Consider the following 20,116-nt stretch of genomic DNA (forward strand, 5'->3'; position numbering starts at 1 on the left):
GTCTGTGTTTGTACAAATACCTTTCACTCAAATACACCTGTAACTGCTTCTCTCTGGTCTGTAGTCACGCTTTCGATTTTAAACTTACAAGTAACCTTTTGAAGTCAATTGCCTCTACCCTTTTCGGCCAATATACAATGCACCGCTGTCACATGCAATTAATTAGTTGGCATTACATACTAAGGGAGGCAGCTCAAAAGATCCAATTGATGTCGCATGGTCAAAGCACTAAAATATCTGCTCAATCCACCAAGATGTAGATTATAGGGTTAACATATCAGAACCTTGGCCAGCAAAGATGACTGCACAATAACTATACCAACACACCAGTAACAATTTTAATAAAAAAACACCAATACACCAGTAACAATTTTAATAAAAAAACAATGACAAAAGTAAAAGCCACTAAAAACATGTGATTGATTTCTCTGTTTTATTCATATAAAGATACAGTCAAAAGGTACATCTATAATGATTAATCTTTAGACTTGTAATCTGCACAATAAATATTGATGATTTTGTTTTAAAACTGTTACTGAATGTCCATGCCAATGAATTTACTAGTTTCACAAAGATATCCTTTTTGGGGGATTAATTTCAAAACTTGTGCCCACTTCCATGCTGACCATGACAGAGTAAATAATTCAACTTAATCCAAGCAGCTTTCCAGTAATAATTATAGCTGTTTGTCAATGATTTTCTTACAGTGCAAAACAATTTTCTCACAATGAAGATCCAACATTGTTTGTATATATAAAATATCTCGTGCTATCTGTCAATTATTTCCCACTGTACATAACACTAATAATTTAAAAGAACAACATAAATATGCTATCATGCCAATCAATGGTGGGAAGCATCCAGGAAATAATTATTACAAAAGGTGGCTAACAACAAGGAAATTTAGGTTCAGATTGGTCTAATCTGCCAGAATATATGATACTTTTTGGTTCAGAATGGTCTAATCTGCCAGAATATATCACATTTTTAGGTCCAGATTGGTCTAATCTGCCAGAATATATCCCATTTTTAGGTTGAGATAGGTCTAATCTGCCAGAATATCACATTTTAGGTTCAGATTGGTCTAATCTGCCAGAATATATCCCATTTTTAGGTTCAGATCGGTTTCATCTGCCAGAATATATCATATTTTTAGGTTCTGATAGGTCTAATCTGCAGAATATATCATATTTTTATAAAAATCTTGTAAATGTGAGAATGTATTTGGTGGCCACTATTATGCCCTTGCCATTGACTCTTCCTTCCATGGGAAACATTGAATACCATAATATCACCCATGAATAATGACTTTTCCAGCCATCTGTCTTTTCATTTATCTATTCTCTGCCATTTACTCCTTTTGCCTTTTGATACTACACGGCCACCTTTGAGCTAAAGTGCTGTAATACTATTACATGCATACTGTCCATAATTAGTTTTAAATGAAAGAGTTTAGTGACAATAAATATCAAGAGAATGAGCAGAAATAGAGAATATGTGTTATTTATTTTTGTTATCTTATGATTTTGATTTGATAAATTCTTACAAATATCTAATCTAATAAATAGGGAATACCATGAACAGCATCATATAATAGAGAATGGCACTTTATATGCATGCTTGTTATTTAACAGGCCTCTATCTAAATAATAGTACAGTATGGTCAATTTGTGACAGTGTACTGACCAACAGGTCTCAGTGACCTCAAACTTTGCACAAGGTATGTGGCCTTGAACTTAATGTGAAGAAACTATTATCTTCTGACCATATATCAAGGATAGAAAATAGTGTTCAGGTTCTGTCACCCTCTGTGGGAGCCAGGTCTGACATGCATAGAAACAGGACTGAGTTGCTTGGGCTGTTGTGAGGAACATCAAATTAAATACAAAAACATGTCTGAGCTTTAAATAAATGAATAAAGTAATTGTTTTTAAACAATGCAGTTTCCTTTCTTAAATCAACATTGTTGTCACTGTCACAAGACTAGATAAATCAAACCAAAAAGCCAAATAAAAATGTTTAACATGATAAAAATATTACACACTGTGTGATGTAATCTCAAAGTCTGGCCATTTAGAATCACTTTCCAGATTCTACCAATCAGAAAATGGTTTTGCTACTTTTGCAAAACAATAGGCAGTACTGAATAGATATGACATACAATCTCTCTGCTCTTTATTCAGTTTAGTCATGGCTTTAAAAAAATTTTGGCCCATCTGCTGCAGCAAAATTATGATCTTCATCACTAGATTTTGCCAGTTGCTGTCTTGCACATGCTCAATTTTATTTGCTTTTTGTTTGTGTGCACCTGAAATGGGTTGATCTTTAAGTTCACTGTACTAGGTAGAAGGCCTTATCAGCTAAATATGGGGACTTTAAACAGGTTGAACACAACAGTTTCCTGTATCCAATCACATTCCACTCAATGCCAATTTGTTTTCAAGTATTCTTTGTTGTTATTGTTGCTGTTGTTGTTGGGTTTAACGCCATTTTTCAGCACATGATAAGCTATACATGGCGGCCAGTATTAATGGTGGAGGAAGAACCCGAGAAAACCCCAGGAAAAAACTCCAACCCATGAGAAGCTACTGGCAAGCTTTCTCACATACCCACATTGGCTGAATCCGAGACTCGAACCGGCGCAGACAGAGGTGAGATGGCAGTGATCGTAACGGAGAGCGCTTTAGACCACTCAGCCACTTGGGGCCCCCAAGTGTTCTTTAAATGTTTGCATCTTTTTTTTGGCTAATTCTTTTTGATGCAGGTCAGTTTCTTCATTTTTGGGGATCCTGAAGCATTTCAGATTTGCCAATGGATGCAAAACCAAACTTAAATAAACTCATGACTAATAGGGATCTTCTGTTATGCTCATTGGAGTGGAGCCACATTTCAGTTATCATCTTAGTGTTGTACTCAGTGGCTAATTCAACCTCACTGTTTAGGACCAGTCATACAATATGCATGAACACAATGTTTATCCAACCATTACATAGAACATCTCAAGCCTCATTGAACAAGACTTCAACTGGATGACTTTAGACATTTTTCCTTGCTAGTAATTAGGTGAAGAACCTTTGAATGACATTAGACTGTAGGTCTTGTGACTTTGATACTTATGTGGAAGGGTATTCAAATCCAGTTGTAAAATAATACAGCCTTACGTTTCAATAGTGTGACTATCATGTACACATCAATACTGTTAGTAGGCTTGGAGTAACATTGCTTGTACGTAATTTTTTAAAGGAGTACTTTTAATTTCCATTTTCCATTTTTGGGAAACGTGGGAGGTCTGAATGGCTTCTGACAAGGTCTGTATGGCTTCTGACAAGTTTATCTCTTGGGTCTGACTGTGAAAAAGTCCTGAACCTTGGACCACACTTATTTTCAATCCCTGATATATTCTGATCTACAAATCCCAGAAGTACAAGTCATCCACAAGTTTGGTCAACTAACCTACTCTTAAACAGAAGCTATTCTGCAAAACCCAATCTTCTCTGAACCACTATGACCTTAACATTTGACCTCTTGACCCACCATCAATAGACCTTTTCCATGCTTTGAGTACATTCACAATCTTTGGTCAAAATATTAAAGATATTACATAAAAATCACTGTCTTTATTTCAATCAGTGACCTAGACCTCTGACCATTTGATCCAAAAATCAACATGTGTCCCATGTGCAAGTAATCCACAAAGTTTGGACCTAGTATGTGATGTAGGAATAACGTTTAGTACAGAAAACATGTCTTCTTTCAGTCACCATGACCTTAACGACATTTTGACTCCAAAATCAAAAGATTCATCCTTACCAAAGCTGTAAGCACCCACACAGAATAATAAAAATAGATGGAGCAAAATGGTGACCATAACATTTACCAATTTTTTTATGACTGTCCATTTAAAAGTGCCAAACTAGTTTCCTAAATAAGACTGTGTAATACACAACATTTAAATGTAAATAATAAAAAAAGCAATAACTCTCATAAAAACTTCATGAGCAAAGTGATTTTCCAACCTGTATATCTTCAGCGTGTGATCATAGTATTTACCAAGTGGCTGTCTACTGAAAAAATGTATGACTGGATATGCTTAAAAGACTGTGTACAAGCTGGAAGGCAAGATGAATGGATGATCCTACAGCCAGTAGACTTTTAATGAACATAACATCTTTTTTCAGGGGTTTTCAGACACCTTTGATAATGAAATGTGTACATACTCTTGAGCCCTTTGTTTACAAGCATGGTTCTTCATGCATTGATGATAACCATGTCAAAAGTTATTGTGTCAACAGTGGAAAGTACAAAGTATAGATGATCCCAATTAGTAAAAAGGTACTATAGTCTCCTGTAGTAAGTCTCCTGTAGTAATAGTCCCTGATGTGGTCAATGTTTAAACACTACTATATAAAGCTGAAGTGTTATCCAATACAATACACAAGACAACAACAAACCATAGTTTGTTCCTAAGTTTAAAGGTCATCCAATACAATACACAAGACAACAACAAACCATAGTCTGTTCCTAAGTTTAAAGGTCATCCAATACAATACACAAGACAACAACAAACCATAGTTTGTTCCTATGTTTAAAGGTATTACAATACAATATACAAGACAACAACAAACCATAGTCTGTTCCTAAGTTTAAAGGTCATCCAATACAATAAAAAAGACAGCAACAAACCATAGTTTGTTCCTAAGTTTAAAGGTTATCCAATACAATACACAAGACAGCAACAAACCATAGTCTGTTCCTAAGTTTAAAGGTCATCCAATACAATACACAAGACAGCAACAAGCCATAGTCTGTTCCTAAGTTTAAACATTAACCAATACAATACATAAGACAGCAACAAACCAGTCTGTTCCTATGTTTGAAGGTTATCCAATACAATACACAAGACAGCAACAAACCATAGTTTGTTCCTAAGTTTGAAGGTTATCCAATACAATACACAAGACAGCAACAAACCATAGTCTGTTCCTATGTTTAAAGGTTATCCAATACAATATACAAGACAGCAACAAACCTTAGTCTGTTCCCAAGTTTAAACGTTAACCAATACAATACACAGGACAGCAACAAACCTTAGTCTGTTCCTTTCTAAGCTTTTTTAATACTTCTATATCATCAATATCTTTAGATCGCTCTTCCTTTAATCTAGCCACATTATCCGACACTACAGCTACACATCTTTTTACTTCTGACTCCCGATGTTGGAAAGCATTCATCATCTATAAAAGAAAACAAATTTTCAAGTTAAAATGTCATCATCTGAACCAAAAAATATGTAATTTCTGCCATCAGCACCTATGCCAATTTACATCCATGAAAAAAATGTATCTATGCAGGTGACTATTTCTATCAAAAACATGTGGAAATAACTTTGTCTGATGTTGAGCTCAATGGAAAATGCCCTAAACAGTGCTGCCAAAGATGGTGAATATGAGATCCAAGTGGGACAAAAACCAACTACCTGGTGAAATATGCCTAACAGCCAAGTGCAAGAGCAGATGGCCAATAAATCTGGATCAGAAGGATGCTTTCCATTTTTCTAATGCTTCTGATTTCAAATCATATGAAAACAAAAGTTTCACAGTTTCTCAAGTTTTGCGAAATATTATTCAGTGGTTTCTTTCCACAGAGCTAAAAGAAATCCCTATAGACCAACTCTCTGGGTCCCTCTAGATCACAACCCTCTTGTACTACAAGTAAATTGCCCATCCATGTCCCACCAAAAAGTGTTATCTAATTTCATGAAAGAAACTGCAAGACTGCAAGCAAAATACTGCATTTTATTAGTTTTTTAATTTTTGAAAGACACTTGTAAATTATTAAAACTCAGCTCCCTGCTGGGCCCCATCTGCAAATCCCTCTATATTACTAAAATCATTGCCTAATTGTATCAAAAGCTATAAACATTGTGTATGAAGCATATGAACTATGAAAGTGGAACTATTATTTCTGTTCTCTGCATTTCCTTGGTTACCTATAATTAGCACTCACATGTACAGCATGAATAATAAGCTTTCCACCCCACATGTTGCCTTTGATGATGCACTGCTAGTTAAATACAGGTATATATAGCAGAATCTGTGACATGTTTGACTGCAATTTATCTGGTGTTTTATAAGAAACTGAAAAAAGCAATTGTTGATGGATGACATACAGGGTTTTCTACTTTTAATAGGTTTTGGCTCAGTATCATTTATAAAATCTGAAAGTGTGTGTGTGTGATTTCGATTTTTAACATTGCTTTAACAATTTTTCAGTCATATCGCTACGATGTCTGCAGTGTGGCAGTTTATAGTGATGCCTAGCACTGGGGCATCATCTCACAGACATGTAGCATGATGTCCCACCCAGTCGTATTATCCTGACACCAGGTCGACCAGTCCTAACACTAACCTCTTAATGCTGAGCACCAAGTGAGGTAGATGTTATTACCATTTTTCTAAGTCTTTGGTATGACTCGGTTGGGGATCGAACCCACGACCTCCTGCATCCGAGGCAGATGCTCTAACCACTAGGTCACTTGAGCAGTCATAAAATCTGAAAGATCTTCATGTGAAGATGTTATCACTGTCATATCTGGTCTCATTCTACTGTGTGGTTTCTTAAAAGGTATTTAATTATTTTCCTAGGTTTTAGCAATAGCAGCCATATTTGATAGTGGATTGCCATCATTTAAAGAAACCACTGCAGTGATTTTGAGAAGTAAAAAGGGGCATTTATTCATGATGTAGGACAAATGCAGTGCATAGCATAAGCTTATTTGCTCTTATGGCCAGCTGAGCTAAATATTTTAGTACAGTTTTTAACGTGTCAATTTATAACTTTGGAAAAGTGATTAATCCATGAAATATCTGTGATTATATATAATGTTATATTTAATATGGTCTCCATACTGTAAATCCCTTTCTTCCTTGCCTTAAAAGAAAATCAGAAACTGCAGCTGACCAAAAAACATCTTTACTACTTATTTAATTGGTAACTTATTTTTAGCAGATTTCTCGAGTTTGAAATTAACTTTTTCCTTGATGGTAGCAAGTGCTTGCTACCTGAGCTAAATAAACAAAGCAGATTCACTTAGCATGTGGCAAACCTATGCAATGGATGTCAGAAAACAATCCTTCCCTCACAATAAAATATTCTATATTGATGCCCACTAGGAATTTCACCAAGATGTGATCACATCCAACAGCATATTTTGGGGTTGATAAAACTAAATTTAAATAAAAAATACAAAATATTTCACACTGAGGTTAATCTAAGGTGTTTGCAGACAGATGGGCATGTGGATACGTATGGAGATGTGGATATATATGGACATGTGGATACAGATGGAGATGTGGATATAGATGGACATGTTGAAACAGATGGACATGTGGATACAGATGTAATCATTTGCCAAAATAATTACTATTATGAGCTCCCACTAAGATCATCTCAACAAAAATGTGATTATACCAGACTCTGTAGATTTAGCAGCCAAGATTATCATGAATGATGATTAGAAACAAGACAGCACATGGCCATTATCACAGTTTATTTTAGGAGGAAATATAAATGTAATCAAGGTGTGCTAATAAATCAAAATCTACATACTTTTTCATACAGGTGTTTGCACTGCTCTTTTACATCAACTTTGGATGCAAAAGAATTTGTAGGTATAGTAGTGTTTAAAGCACAGACAATGCTGTCATCTAGGGTCCGCATCTTCTTTAAAGCTTCCTGAAAAATACACAGCAATGTTTAAAGCACAGACGATGATATCAAGGGTCTGCATCTTCCTTAAAGCTTGCTACAAAAGACAAGTGTTCAGTGTTCAAAGAATTTTTTTTACAAACAGGCCCAGAGCTGACGATTTAAAGAAAAAATCATAAGCCCTAACTCAAATTCCACATGCCTCTACAATTTCTATCTGTCCAAATATTCCCCATTTTTAATATCATTTGCCATGCAATATTGCAATTGCTACACTACAAATATAAATTCATTAGGGTTCAATGGGGTTGAAAGTAATGCAAGTGTCATTAGTGTTCATCACTATACTCACTAGAGACTGGATGGTAGTGGTGTTCAAACTTCTCTTCTGAATTCTCTGAGCTAATCCTGGTCAGAACCAAGTCGTTCTGGACAACAATAACATTAGCATTCTCAAAACTATCTGATGAAGTTGGATCATGAGATATGCTTGTCTTTACAAATAAATGTTGTTGTTGTTGTGGGGTTTAATGCCATTTCTCAGCACATGATAGGCTGTGCATGGCAGCCAGTAATAATGGTGGAGGAAGAACCCGGGAAAACCCCGGAAAGAACCACCGACCCACGAGAAGCTACTGGCAAGCTTTCTCACATACCCACATTAGCCAAATCCTAGACTCTCACCCACGCAGACAGAAGTGAGATGGCAGTGATCCGTAATGGACAGCGCTTTAGACCACTCGGCCACTCGGGGCCCCCTACAAATAAATGAATATACATCACATTTGGAACTGATCATTTCATTGGTAGAATGGGGGATATTATTTTTGAGTTGAATGTGGGCTTTACAGGTAATACAGCAGTAATAAATGCATCTGTCCAGTATGGGTGGTACCATTTTATCAACACAAATCAACTGTACAAAAGGAGCATGTGCTTATTATTATCTTTCATTCAATCTATTTCATGGTTAAAATCATCCTGAAAAAAGAGGTCAATCAATGGTTAGTTATTCTGACAAGATTAAGATACCATATAGTAATAAAGAGAACTAATCTGAATGTTCAGTTCAGCATGTCGTAGATGTTACATGCAAGTGGTGCTACTATTTCGACAGACACCATACACACAGGAATGAAGTATGTCGATATGTTGTTTGCAATATATGCAAGACTAAATCCCCATCCCCCTCTTTTTTCTACTGGCATGCTTCACAAAGTAAAACTTTGTCAACAAGAATTCAGAGGTCTTGCTAGGATTTTTCAACTAGAGTCCAGGACTCCGATTTTGGTACAAATCAGAGTCCCACCAGCAAAATTGCAGTACTCTCTCATAAACATATTGGGTATACCTGAAGTGGCTAAATATCCAGATGAGATGAACCAGTGGCTGTCACTGAGTTTAATTTTCCAAATTCTTTACACCACCGACATATACCTCTTGTCTGTCCATTAATTAAAGTGAGACTGAATTTTGTCTATTCAAGGAAAGGCCTCATTCCAAACAGTAAGCCAGACATCACATACAGTCTTAACACTTGGCTACTGTTCAATCCGAACTATTAGTTCTAGCAACTTTAGCACTCTTCTGAATCTCGTTATATTCTTAGTCAATTTGCCTTTTAACCCCAAAATACTTATCCAAATATGCAAACAGCATTTTGTCTAAGTCTTCACATATCTTGATTTTGAGGTCATATGCACTACTTATTCAGCTACATTAGAAAATGAACAAGATAATGAAAGTTCAAGTTGTTCATTTCTTGTACTCTTATAATGACCACATGTACATCACTGGGTCTTTTTGCCTCTGAATTCAGTCACTGTAAATATCAGGACATTTTCCCATCACTCAGAAGCTAGTCACAGTCTTTGAACTTGTGGGAAATGTTCTTTTGATGTACTCTTATGAAGGCCATCTGGGGGCTTTTCAGACAATGAATTCTGTCTTGTAAATATCAGCAAAGCTAAAATGATAATTGATCAACACATTTTCTCACTCAGCAGGTGGTTGAAGCAGGATTGGCAAGCCACTGAATTTGCCACCAAGCTATTGCATGCATATGGAGGATGCCTGCTAAGTGATTTTCTGCATCCCTGATAAAAAATCTGCATCCAAATACATGTGATTAAGCGATTCCAAGACCTCTGAGGAATTATGCAATTTATTTTGCTGGACTTTGCTTGATTTGGTAATACAGCAGCTAACTGCTTCCTAAATCCGACTTCAAAGACAAAATGCTGCTGTTAACAATCTTGTCAATAATTTTTAATACAGATGGCTTAAATATTCTCTTTCAAGGTTATGATATGTAATAACTTTTGTTTTGCTAAATGTATCTCTTTGTTATACCTACAATGGGTTGTTCCACTTCATGATCTTTACCTATGCAAATTAATACAATGGGCTCACCCACCACAGTCTTCAAATACATCTCACTAGCTATTTTTCATTCTTTCAATTAAGTAATATGTGAAATGGTGGTTTATACCTGACCTCTGCTTTTTAATTGCCACTAATTAAAGTACCCAAAGGATACTGTTACCATGACTGTTTACCAATTTTATACATACTACATGTAACAGGCATATGCTGAAGTGGTGTATTGTTTTTCTTTCTATTTTCAAAGATTACTGAAAATTGTGTTTTTCAAAACACAACCAAGTCAGGGAATTTAGGAATTAAAAAAACCTGTTTCAGCATGATACATTGTGTTATGGCAGATGTGACAACATCTTGAAAATAAATTTCCACATTTCATCAGCACAAATGAAGTTTTCTCAAGCAAATTAGATTATTTTTTTACGAGCCCAATAGGCATCTCATTAACTTTATATAACTCATATACCGCACAAATATGCAAAATAAAAATTAAATTTCCAGCTTTGTAAATCTACTGATATGACATTCATCGGGTGTCACAGAGAGGAATACACCATAACAACTTTTCATTTCCTTGTCACAGAGTGGGAATTTTTTTAAACAATATGTCTGTAGTTACGCCCTTAATGATCTACACAACACTACCATCTGCGGAGTTTTAAATTTAAAAAATCAAGTAGCATGGTAACAAATACCTGGTTTTACTATCAGAATATATATCTGACTTATATTCATCATTAAATATTTACCTTCATTGCCACAGACTTTGGTTCAATTCAAAGCCACAAATTCATAATCTGTAAACAACTGATCCTTCAGACCTGTACTGTCATATAAACTCATCTTGTCTTTCAAGTTACTGAACTACCAGGCTACATAAGCCTGTACTGTCATAGAGACTCATCTTGTCTTTCAAGTTACTGAACTACCAGGCTACATATGCCTGTACTGTCATATAGACTCATCTTGTCTTTCAAGTTACTGAACTACCAGGCTACATAAGCTTTCTATGAGAAAACGTTGATTAAAAAAAAAATTAAAAAGGTATTTACTTTCCTGAAATATGGACACATTAATTCCATAGATAACTTACCACATGATCCAGCACATTCCAACAAAAGTTATAAAGTTTTCCATTCAGTGCTGAAATCCATCCTTCACATCTTAATTCCTTAAACATGCAAAATGAATCAAAGTCATCAATGGTGACACAAATCTTTGATCTCTGTAGTCTGACCAACATGGAGGTCTCTGGGCGCTAGTAATTTTAAATACTTCTGAAGGTGACATGGCCCATTTTTGTAAGAATCTGCTTAACACATTAATCCCTGCCGATGAGTTTACATGGCAGGAAGTAGTAGCCTACTGCCAAGCTCTACAGCGTCAAGGTCATTTACGATACACTAAAGTGGGTGGTATTATTGAAAGGTTGACAGATGTAGCTTTACAATGATACCAAATAATCTAGAAGTTCTAGTTGTACTGCAAAATACAGTGAGAAAAACCTCATTTTTTGGACCCGATTTTTTTCCACCCAAAACTGGCCCATGGTCGTATCTGGATTTTAGACTTTTTGGTCTCAGATCTAAGGCAGACTGGTATGAACTGCAAACAGACAGATGAACCTTTGCAAAAAGTAGGAAAAGATGGGCATTTGGAATAAAGAGTGGTCTCAATATGAAAATATTGGGTCCATTAAAAAAACAACATAACTCCAACTTTTACCCTTCTGCTCATGTGCGAGCCAAATAGCCAATGAAAAACGATGTTTCTAACACAACTACGCATTAGTTTATTTGAAAATCACCTGGAAGTTAATGTGTTAGGATGTATTCAGAAATAGCTTTCAAAATGTGTTCCCTACTTGAATTTCAGGCGAAAATGACAAAAACCTACAGGAGTTAATATGTTAACTCAGAATATGTAACTTTATATATATATATATATATATATATATATATATATATATATATATATATATATATATATACACACAAAGCACACTACCAGCAGACTCCATCATTATGGCCAATCAACTGCCTATGTCAGTGCAAAGTGTTTCAGCATAAATTATACCCCCAAAAATGACACCAGGATATATTTGCTAGTATGAGTAGTCTCCCCTACTGGTTATTGCTAGTTATATTGTTACAGGTTGGACCCGACAGCTCTACATCCATTGATGGGTACTCCTAATTTTCTTTATAATTAACCCATGTGTTGTTCAGAGAAAAACAAATGTTATCATGACATCAATTTCTGATTCGCCTTCTCTCAAAAACTGAGATTATTACACCCCATCAAAGTAGGGTGTGTCAAAATGGGGTGGAATGATATACGAAGAATTGATAATTTTGTCATGACATCATCCCTGGCATTCAACCAATCAAACATCACTATCTGACTCATTTGCACAGGTGATCGATTCCATCTTTATCCTTTTAGACCTCTGTCTCTGAGAGTGAAGAAAATCCTTATAGCCTGCTATATTTGTGTTAAAACTAAATATTTATAACCAATAACATGTTGAAATGTATTCCAAATATTTTCCAAGATTCATTTTGAGAAATTTAATGATGATGAAATTTGACACTTATAAGGCAAGATCAAGGATCAGACTTAAGGTGGCGCTCTACAGTTTCGTATTTTGCATAGGGCAAGAATTTTAAAGAAAAAGCATTTCCCCGGCTTCCTCACTGGTTATACTGGCTATTTAAAATAGACCTTGTATATCTTAGATACAGTTCAAACAACCTTTAATTCCCTTTATTTTGGTATATGACTGATGGGTGTAATATGGGTTATAGAGTAAACAGCTTGGTCTTACTCCAGATGTGCACCTTTCAAAAAAGTGCTAGCTTCACTTGGTCATTTTCACTTCAGAGGTAAATTGTAATTAAAAAGAGCAGTTAATTTTTTTTACATTTTATATATTTGGTAATTCATTAATTGCACTTTCTGAAGCTGGTATTGTCTAGTACTAATATTAGTACCCTTACTCGTACCTCGTGGACAGGGTACTAACATGAGCATATACGTGTTAATGGAGCAAGCCGGGTGTGAATCACACCCGGCGCTCTCTTAGCCTAATAATAACACTTTAAACACATTCCTTGCATATAATCCAATAAATTGAATAGTCCTCTTATTTAATACCGGAAATATCGAAAATCATTGTAGAAATAGTTGAAAAATCTCGTTTACCTTTTTTAGCCGATATTTTCGTTTAGATCATCCGCCATATTATTTCAAATAATGATTACTTCGTTCTCAGCCTAGTTTGTTTGTGTGCCATATAAGGACACTGACGCCTTATTTGGAAATGTAAACAAATCGTAGTAAAAATTTGGCACCGTTTGGGTCAGAAATTCTGCGCATTAAAAGTAAATACGGTTTATCGGCAACTTTGAAATTCACCAAGAAGCGATTATTCGCACTTGATTGATACTAATATAGCGTAGAATATCCAAAATATGGTCTGGCAAGCCTTACGTAGAAAAGGGGTCACGGCGAGAGTCTCGCGTTATCTGTCATGGCGGACAGTACAAGGTTAGAGTAACCATGCCAATTTATTTTATCGTATAAGGGCTTAACAAATTCAAAATAAGCCAAACTTCTTTCACAACATGATTATACTTATGTAGTTGATTTCTACACTGTTTGTTTTTCTGACTTTAGCGATGATATTTTTTGCTCCATTACATGATATGGAATCAGTTCGTAGCCTCAACCACAACAAAATCAAGTTGAGGCTACGACATCGTAGCTAGGTATTGTCTAGTCTGGCAAAATTCATTTTCCCTTTTTTAATAGCTGCTACGGATAGTGTACTTTAGACTAATTCAGGCTGATTTCTGTTAGCACAAGGGAGCAGTCAGTTTAGTTAGCAATGTGTTTAGATCATGTACAATTTCCAAAAGTACAATATCCAAAGAAATATCATCCACATTTGATTAATGTAGCATAGAGGTATGCCAACATTCTCACCACTGTGCATGTTTTAAATGCAAGCAACTTCACCTTACATACGTCACCCTTTCAAAAGTACATAATAACTGGTGAGCGCCCCGTCACATGTTTATTATTATAAACCACGTTTTCCCCAACCGGAACCGGGCGTCAAACTTGTAGAGCGTAACATTTAACTTTATGTCGAAATGATCATCATACCGGTTAGAGAATTTGTAATTCGTCCTCTTCTGAGATTCAAGTTTTGATCTGCTGATAACACAACATATCACAGTGTGTGTATGCACCAAACCCATTATATTATTTCTTCATATATAACTTCACATCGTAAACACATAACATTTACCGTCATGTCCTATACCGGCATCGGAAACGTCAAGCATGTCAAGGACATTTTATTCTCAGTTATACTGTAGGCCTCTCCTTTGTAGTATTTTCCAAATTATCATTACATGCAACAGCAAAACATTCAAACAAAAGTTACAGCGTGTCGTTTTATATTTTGTGACATTTATATACCTGAAATTCAAGAAAATCTTCGCACGTGAGGTTAATCTCGCTGTTCGTGGAGGCCGCCATTACTAAATACCAATTCTCGTTTGCAAGAGATGTTGGATAAAGTTGCTTTTTATGCAAAATATGAGAACAAAACAATTAAAATCTTTCCAGCATTTACTTAAGAAAACTAGCTACATCTGTTATATAAATTCTTCATTTCAAGTTTTAATTCATAAAATCAATGACCATCACGCATGCCCAAGGTCACGACGGAAATTGAGAAGAAAAGAAATAGAAACCACGCTGAAAAGAAAGGAACATTTAAAGATAATTGTCTTGCCTAATGCCTGTAGATGTAAGCTTCATAACATATTTATATTTTATACAACATCTATCTTTTACAAATGACACGGTCATAATATAGGCGATTTAATTACAGTGGCAGGTGGTTTTCAGGTTCAGTAATAGGTTTCAGGCGATCGACCCAATTCTGGTGTGCTGTTTTGTATCGTGATTACGAGAAATCAAGAAACTGCCATATCACTCAAAAGTTAGCACAAAGACAGCCCTTCACTAATACCAGAGAAGAAGGTAGATCATATGAGTATCATATGTAATGATTTTCTTTGTTTAGAATATCAGTATCATTATAAATACAAACAGTAACTTCGAATCAGCTGATCATGGCCGCCTTGCACTTTGCGTCGCATTTATAACTAATCACTACAAGGATTTCTAATCGTGGGTTATATTTTATTGCATTAGTATTTTTCACCCTTGTCATAATCTATAATTGGGTTCCAAAGAAGGTATTCTGAAGATTTGTTTCTATTTGGCCGGTTAACATTTGAACTATTTTCAACATGTGTATGAAGTATACATCAAAACTGAAAGTTATTGTTATAGTTGACACTTTTCTTTCAAACTTCATAGTACTTGGGTGTTTATTTTTATAGATTAAATTTGTTATGAAAAGAGAGAAGTATAATATGGTTGCAGCAAAAATTGAGAAATTATTGTGACTTAATTATGGTGTGAACACTGACATGCAAATGAAATAACTTAAGCACCAATAGTATTGAGAACAAATTCATGTGACGATAAATATTGTGAAATTATTCAAGTTGAAATTTGTTGGTAAGTTTGTTAGTTTTTAAAATTAATATTTTGTCATATATTATGATAATAAGTTGCACTAGGATCAGTTTTTTTATGATTGTAAAATGCATTTTTTGACCCCCAGATCGGGGACCCCCCAAACCCCCCTTTCAAATTTCAGCTTTTTATGTGGAACACCAAAATCACATCTGTGCAGCTTTACAAATCTTAAAGTGAATCAAATCATTTGGAACACATTGTTGCTCTTCAGTCATACTGCCAGGTATCCCAAACTTTAAAATATAAGACGTTATCAGATTGGCTGATTCAGTTAGCAATCATGGTAATAACATGAGTCACCTGAACATGGCCTTTATGTGGTCACTGTCAGTCATTACATAGGACAGTGGAAATAGCCCTACTTAGTGGACAAGGTATTAAAACAGTCCTATACAGTATTCACACTCTCCTTTTTTTGTACCCCCTTCTCATTTTAAAGCATAAAAGCAGCAAGGGGATAAAACATGCAGAAAACTGAGTCATTTCATTCTTCAATTTATAATTTCTAACCTGAGTATTGCCAGGGGGCCCCTTATCACCATCATCTCATTGGCATTTCAAACTAATAGGAAGGTCTCACTGCTCACTGTCCTTTTCTGGTATATAGAACAGCCAATTTTCAGTGAAATCTGTTTGCAACCAATATTGCATGGTCTAGTTGTAATATTTATTAAACAAATTGAACAAATAAAAAAGGAGTAAATTTTGAAGAGAAGTAACTCCAACATTTATGGAATTTTGGATATTAACAAGAGGTGAACTTCATCACATCTGTTGCTTGAAAAATAGACCTGCCCATACAGATAGGGTGACCATATTACTAAAGAAACTCCAACTTAATTCAAAGCGCCAGTAAGTTGGCAGTGTTTGGGATTTCATGGCAGCAGTCAAGTTAGAAATTATAAATTGATGAATAAAATGAGTTTTGTGTATATTTTTACATGCTTGATGCTGTGTTTTTAAAATCTGTAGTGGATACAAACAAATGGGGAAAGTGTTAGAATACTATATATGTATCAATGGGGCAGCCAGGTGTGATTCAGACCTGGCGCTTTTTCAACATATTGTCAGTGTTTGAAGATCTTGCATACATATCTTTATACAAATCAAATGGTCTTTTTATCTGTACTAGTATGACCAAATTTCACTGTAGAAATCTATTTTAAAATGGGGTTTATATTCTTCATAAATATTTTTCTGTTGGATGGCAATGATTATTTCATTTAATTATATACATTTTCAGCAAAGTTTTTAGGTGTTTCATATTAGGACATTGCATCCTTCTTTGGAAGTAAAGATTGTATTAAATGTGGTGTACATTGAATAAAATGTTGTAGAATAATGAAATATACAACAAGCTCTATTTGGAAAGCAAATTACCATGAGTATATCATGTTCTCTGTCATGGTTGTCAAAGTACAGTCAGTGTAAACATACCAATATATTGTACCTTATATAGGCCTAATAACTTAATCATTAGCCAAACTTTTTGAAAAAATATAACTGTACTTACATAATATATTTTTACTCAAGTCAACTTTTTGTGTTTGACAATAGTTTTATTTGCTCCATTGCAAGGTTTAGGATCACTATTGACATCTACAGAGATCTCGGAAACGCTTAATTACACGTATTTGGATGCCAAGTTTTGATCTGTGGTGCAGAAAATCACTGAGGCGGGAGTCCTCCTTACACATGTAATAGGTGTGCGGCAAAATTCAAAGACTTGCCAGTCCTGCTTCAGCCACCTGCTTTGTGGGGAAAATGTTAATCAGTTAGCTGTGCTGATATTTACAATGACAGAATTCAGTGACTGAAAGATGCTTGATACATACTATGTTGCCATTTTATAAGAGTACATAAAAAAGAACATGATGCAATAGCTGGGCGGTAAGTTCAAAGTCTTTGACTGGCGGCCAGGTGGGAAAATGCACTGATATTTACAGTGATCGAATTCAGAGGCAGAAAGACCCAGGGATGTACGTGTGGTCATTTATAAAAGTACATCAAGTAAACAACATTAGCTTTTGTTATTGTGTTCATTTCTGAATGTAGCAGAATAAGCAGAATAAAGACATGTTGAGACTTAGACAAAATGCTATTCGTAAGTGGGAGACAAGTCGCCAGAAAACGTAAACTTCGCCTTCTTCTGTTAGGAAAGCAAAAAAGACTTTGCCCTGTGATTATTTAAGCGGTACATTGATTGACCAAACCATTTTTTTTTAAATGCTTCTCGCCTTAGCCGGGTTAGTTCTAGTGTTGTAGCGAAATGTATTCATCAAGGCATCAGTAGCTAGGCCTAGTTTTTATATCAATTATGCTGACAAACAAACTCTTGCCCGTTCACAAGCATGATGTTTTGATAGCTGATTGACCATTAACCCTTTTCCGAGTAAGGTAGCAACTATCAATTTCCTGCATGCTATCCTTTGATGATAAGACGTACGGACTTGTGTTTTAAGATCAGTATATGTGATCTGGATATATATTAACTGCCTCTTATACACTATTTCATCAAATTAGTTAGAAACTGTAAGTGAACCAATAGGCCTAGCGGGGAATAATGGCGGACTTCACTAAGTCTGGGATGTACCAGTTTATTAGATCATCTGTTTTCTTAAATCATGGGGCAAATATATTCAGAAAAAAAATACAAATCATTGAAACCAAAGCCTAGGTATTATTTTATTAAAGATTTGACTTTCAGATGCAAATTATGTAGGTCAGAAATGTATGGGACAATGCTATGTTGTGGAATTCGCGAGATGCGTTTTAAAGTCTAAGCTTTTTTGTGACTTTACATGTATTTGAGAAAATACGGGAAAAGACCACAATTCAGATACTATTTATTTGCCTAAAATTACTACAAGTACATATACAAATAAATAAACCACAAGTTTGCGATCTTGTCAATGGACTGTTGTAATGAAGCTATATTATAGTGAGTGATTACATTATGAAAACCTCTCCATCTAAAATTTGATGCACTCAGGTCTGTGTTGATTCTGTAGGAAAGAAGGGACTGCAACTTTTGATGGTGGTACTTCTGTTTTTACCAAAATGGGAGTCCTGGACTCCTAGTTTTAAAATCCTATCGAGATCTCTGATACAAATTATAATACTAATTAATACACTGTAGTAGTAATGATAGTAAGAAAAGGACGTAGTCCTCAGGATATGAAGAGATCTAGGGGACTGGTTTTGTTTTGTTGGTTTTAGCAGCACTTTTTCCATGTTGTTGGCTATGTAATGCAGAGAACATGTGAACTAAGTGCCTTTCCAAAAGACGTACTGGACTGGTCAGGTATCAAATGCTGCAACAGGTCACTCCAGGGAGTGGTTGTAAAAAGGTGAGGGAATTTCTCAGTATGGGAGAATTTATCAAAGTAAGAAAATATTGGGTTTGCAGATATGTGATTTTCACACATTCATCTTAATTCTTTGCATGAATCTTTAGAGAGAAAAAACTAACCTTAATCCTGTATTATAGACTAGAAACAGGCCCTTTCATTCCATTTACCCCAACCATCCTTCTGCCATCGAGACATGGTTGTTAAAGGCCAGGCTTACACCATTCCTACTCATCCACAAAACCCTGCCATGCAGGTAATAGTCTTTGCGACAGCTGACTGAATGATATCGTTACTGTTTATAAACTAGGTACTGTGATATCTAAGCTGTAAAATATTTGACATTTTGTGTCATAAAATTATACCACATATTCAGCTAATTCTTTTCACTTTAGCAACAAAATTATTTTGACTGATCTTACATGTTATCTTCTTTGATGGTCAGATGTCTGCCGATGCAAGTCCTGCAAACCATCGACTCCGAGCATACAAGAACAAGGCCTTGGACTCTGAAGAACTTAGGCGCAGGCGTGAAGAAGAGGGAATTCAGCTTAGAAAACAAAAGAGAGATGAACAGGTATGAAAAATACAGAAGGTAATTGATGCCATTCTGTTTGCAAGATTGTTTTCACACTTTGCAGGAAAGAAACCACCAATCACCCTATTTAAACATGCAACGGCATTTTTCCATTTTAAGACATTCTCAACATCTGGAGGCATATTATGATACAGACGTGTAGTTAGTTTCTATCTGTGCTTTTCATTTTTCAGTATTGCACTTAGAGTGCAGGATCATCCTGCAATTTTTTTGTCCAGCGTCCCCCAAATCTTGATTTCTGCGTGCATCTTTTCACAGTATACATTACTGAGAATCATAGGCTTGGGGATTCAGAGTTTTTCCTGCTAAATAAATTATGAAAACCAGACATAACAATTAGATTTTGGAATACAAGATGCATGCATTTCAAATGGAACCATTTATAAAGCTTTGCAGTGTAATATACATTAGGGATTCAGATGAATAATTTGTAATATATGAAGTGAACTAACAA

General features: G+C 35.4%; 2 protein-coding genes across 5 annotated transcripts in view; one reads left to right on the top strand and one right to left on the bottom strand.

The window, feature by feature from the left end:
* The window catches only part of LOC149786096 (protein MIX23-like), a 32,360-nt gene extending 17,718 nt beyond the window's left edge, over positions 1-14,642 (bottom strand). The window contains exons 1-3 of one of the 2 annotated variants that reach the window (XM_089976402.1): positions 14,578-14,642; positions 7,609-7,734; positions 5,088-5,234 (exon numbers count right to left, since the gene is read on the bottom strand). In XM_089976402.1, the coding sequence (XP_089832528.1) occupies positions 5,088-5,234; positions 7,609-7,734; positions 14,578-14,637 (333 nt within the window). In that variant the 5' untranslated portion in view covers positions 14,638-14,642. Of the gene's footprint in view, positions 1-5,087; positions 5,235-7,608; positions 7,735-14,259; positions 14,325-14,577 lie in introns of those variants that run through there. The other variant, XM_089976403.1, reaches the window with a different exon arrangement.
* A 169-nt stretch (positions 14,643-14,811) lies between these two features.
* Positions 14,812-20,116, top strand: part of LOC149786097 (importin subunit alpha-7-like) — a 42,130-nt gene continuing 36,825 nt past the window's right edge. For all 3 annotated transcript variants that reach the window (XM_089976404.1, XM_089976405.1, XM_089976406.1), the window contains exons 1-2: positions 14,812-14,911; positions 19,510-19,641. In XM_089976404.1, coding sequence (XP_089832530.1) covers positions 14,900-14,911; positions 19,510-19,641 — 144 coding nt within the window. In that variant the 5' untranslated portion in view covers positions 14,812-14,899. The remainder of the gene's footprint in view (positions 14,912-19,509; positions 19,642-20,116) is intronic.

Source organism: Sinohyriopsis cumingii, chromosome 12, assembly GCF_028554795.1.
Source record: "Sinohyriopsis cumingii isolate HCF-2022 chromosome 12, ASM2855479v2, whole genome shotgun sequence".
NCBI classification, from domain to species: Eukaryota; Metazoa; Mollusca; class Bivalvia; order Unionida; family Unionidae; genus Sinohyriopsis; species Sinohyriopsis cumingii.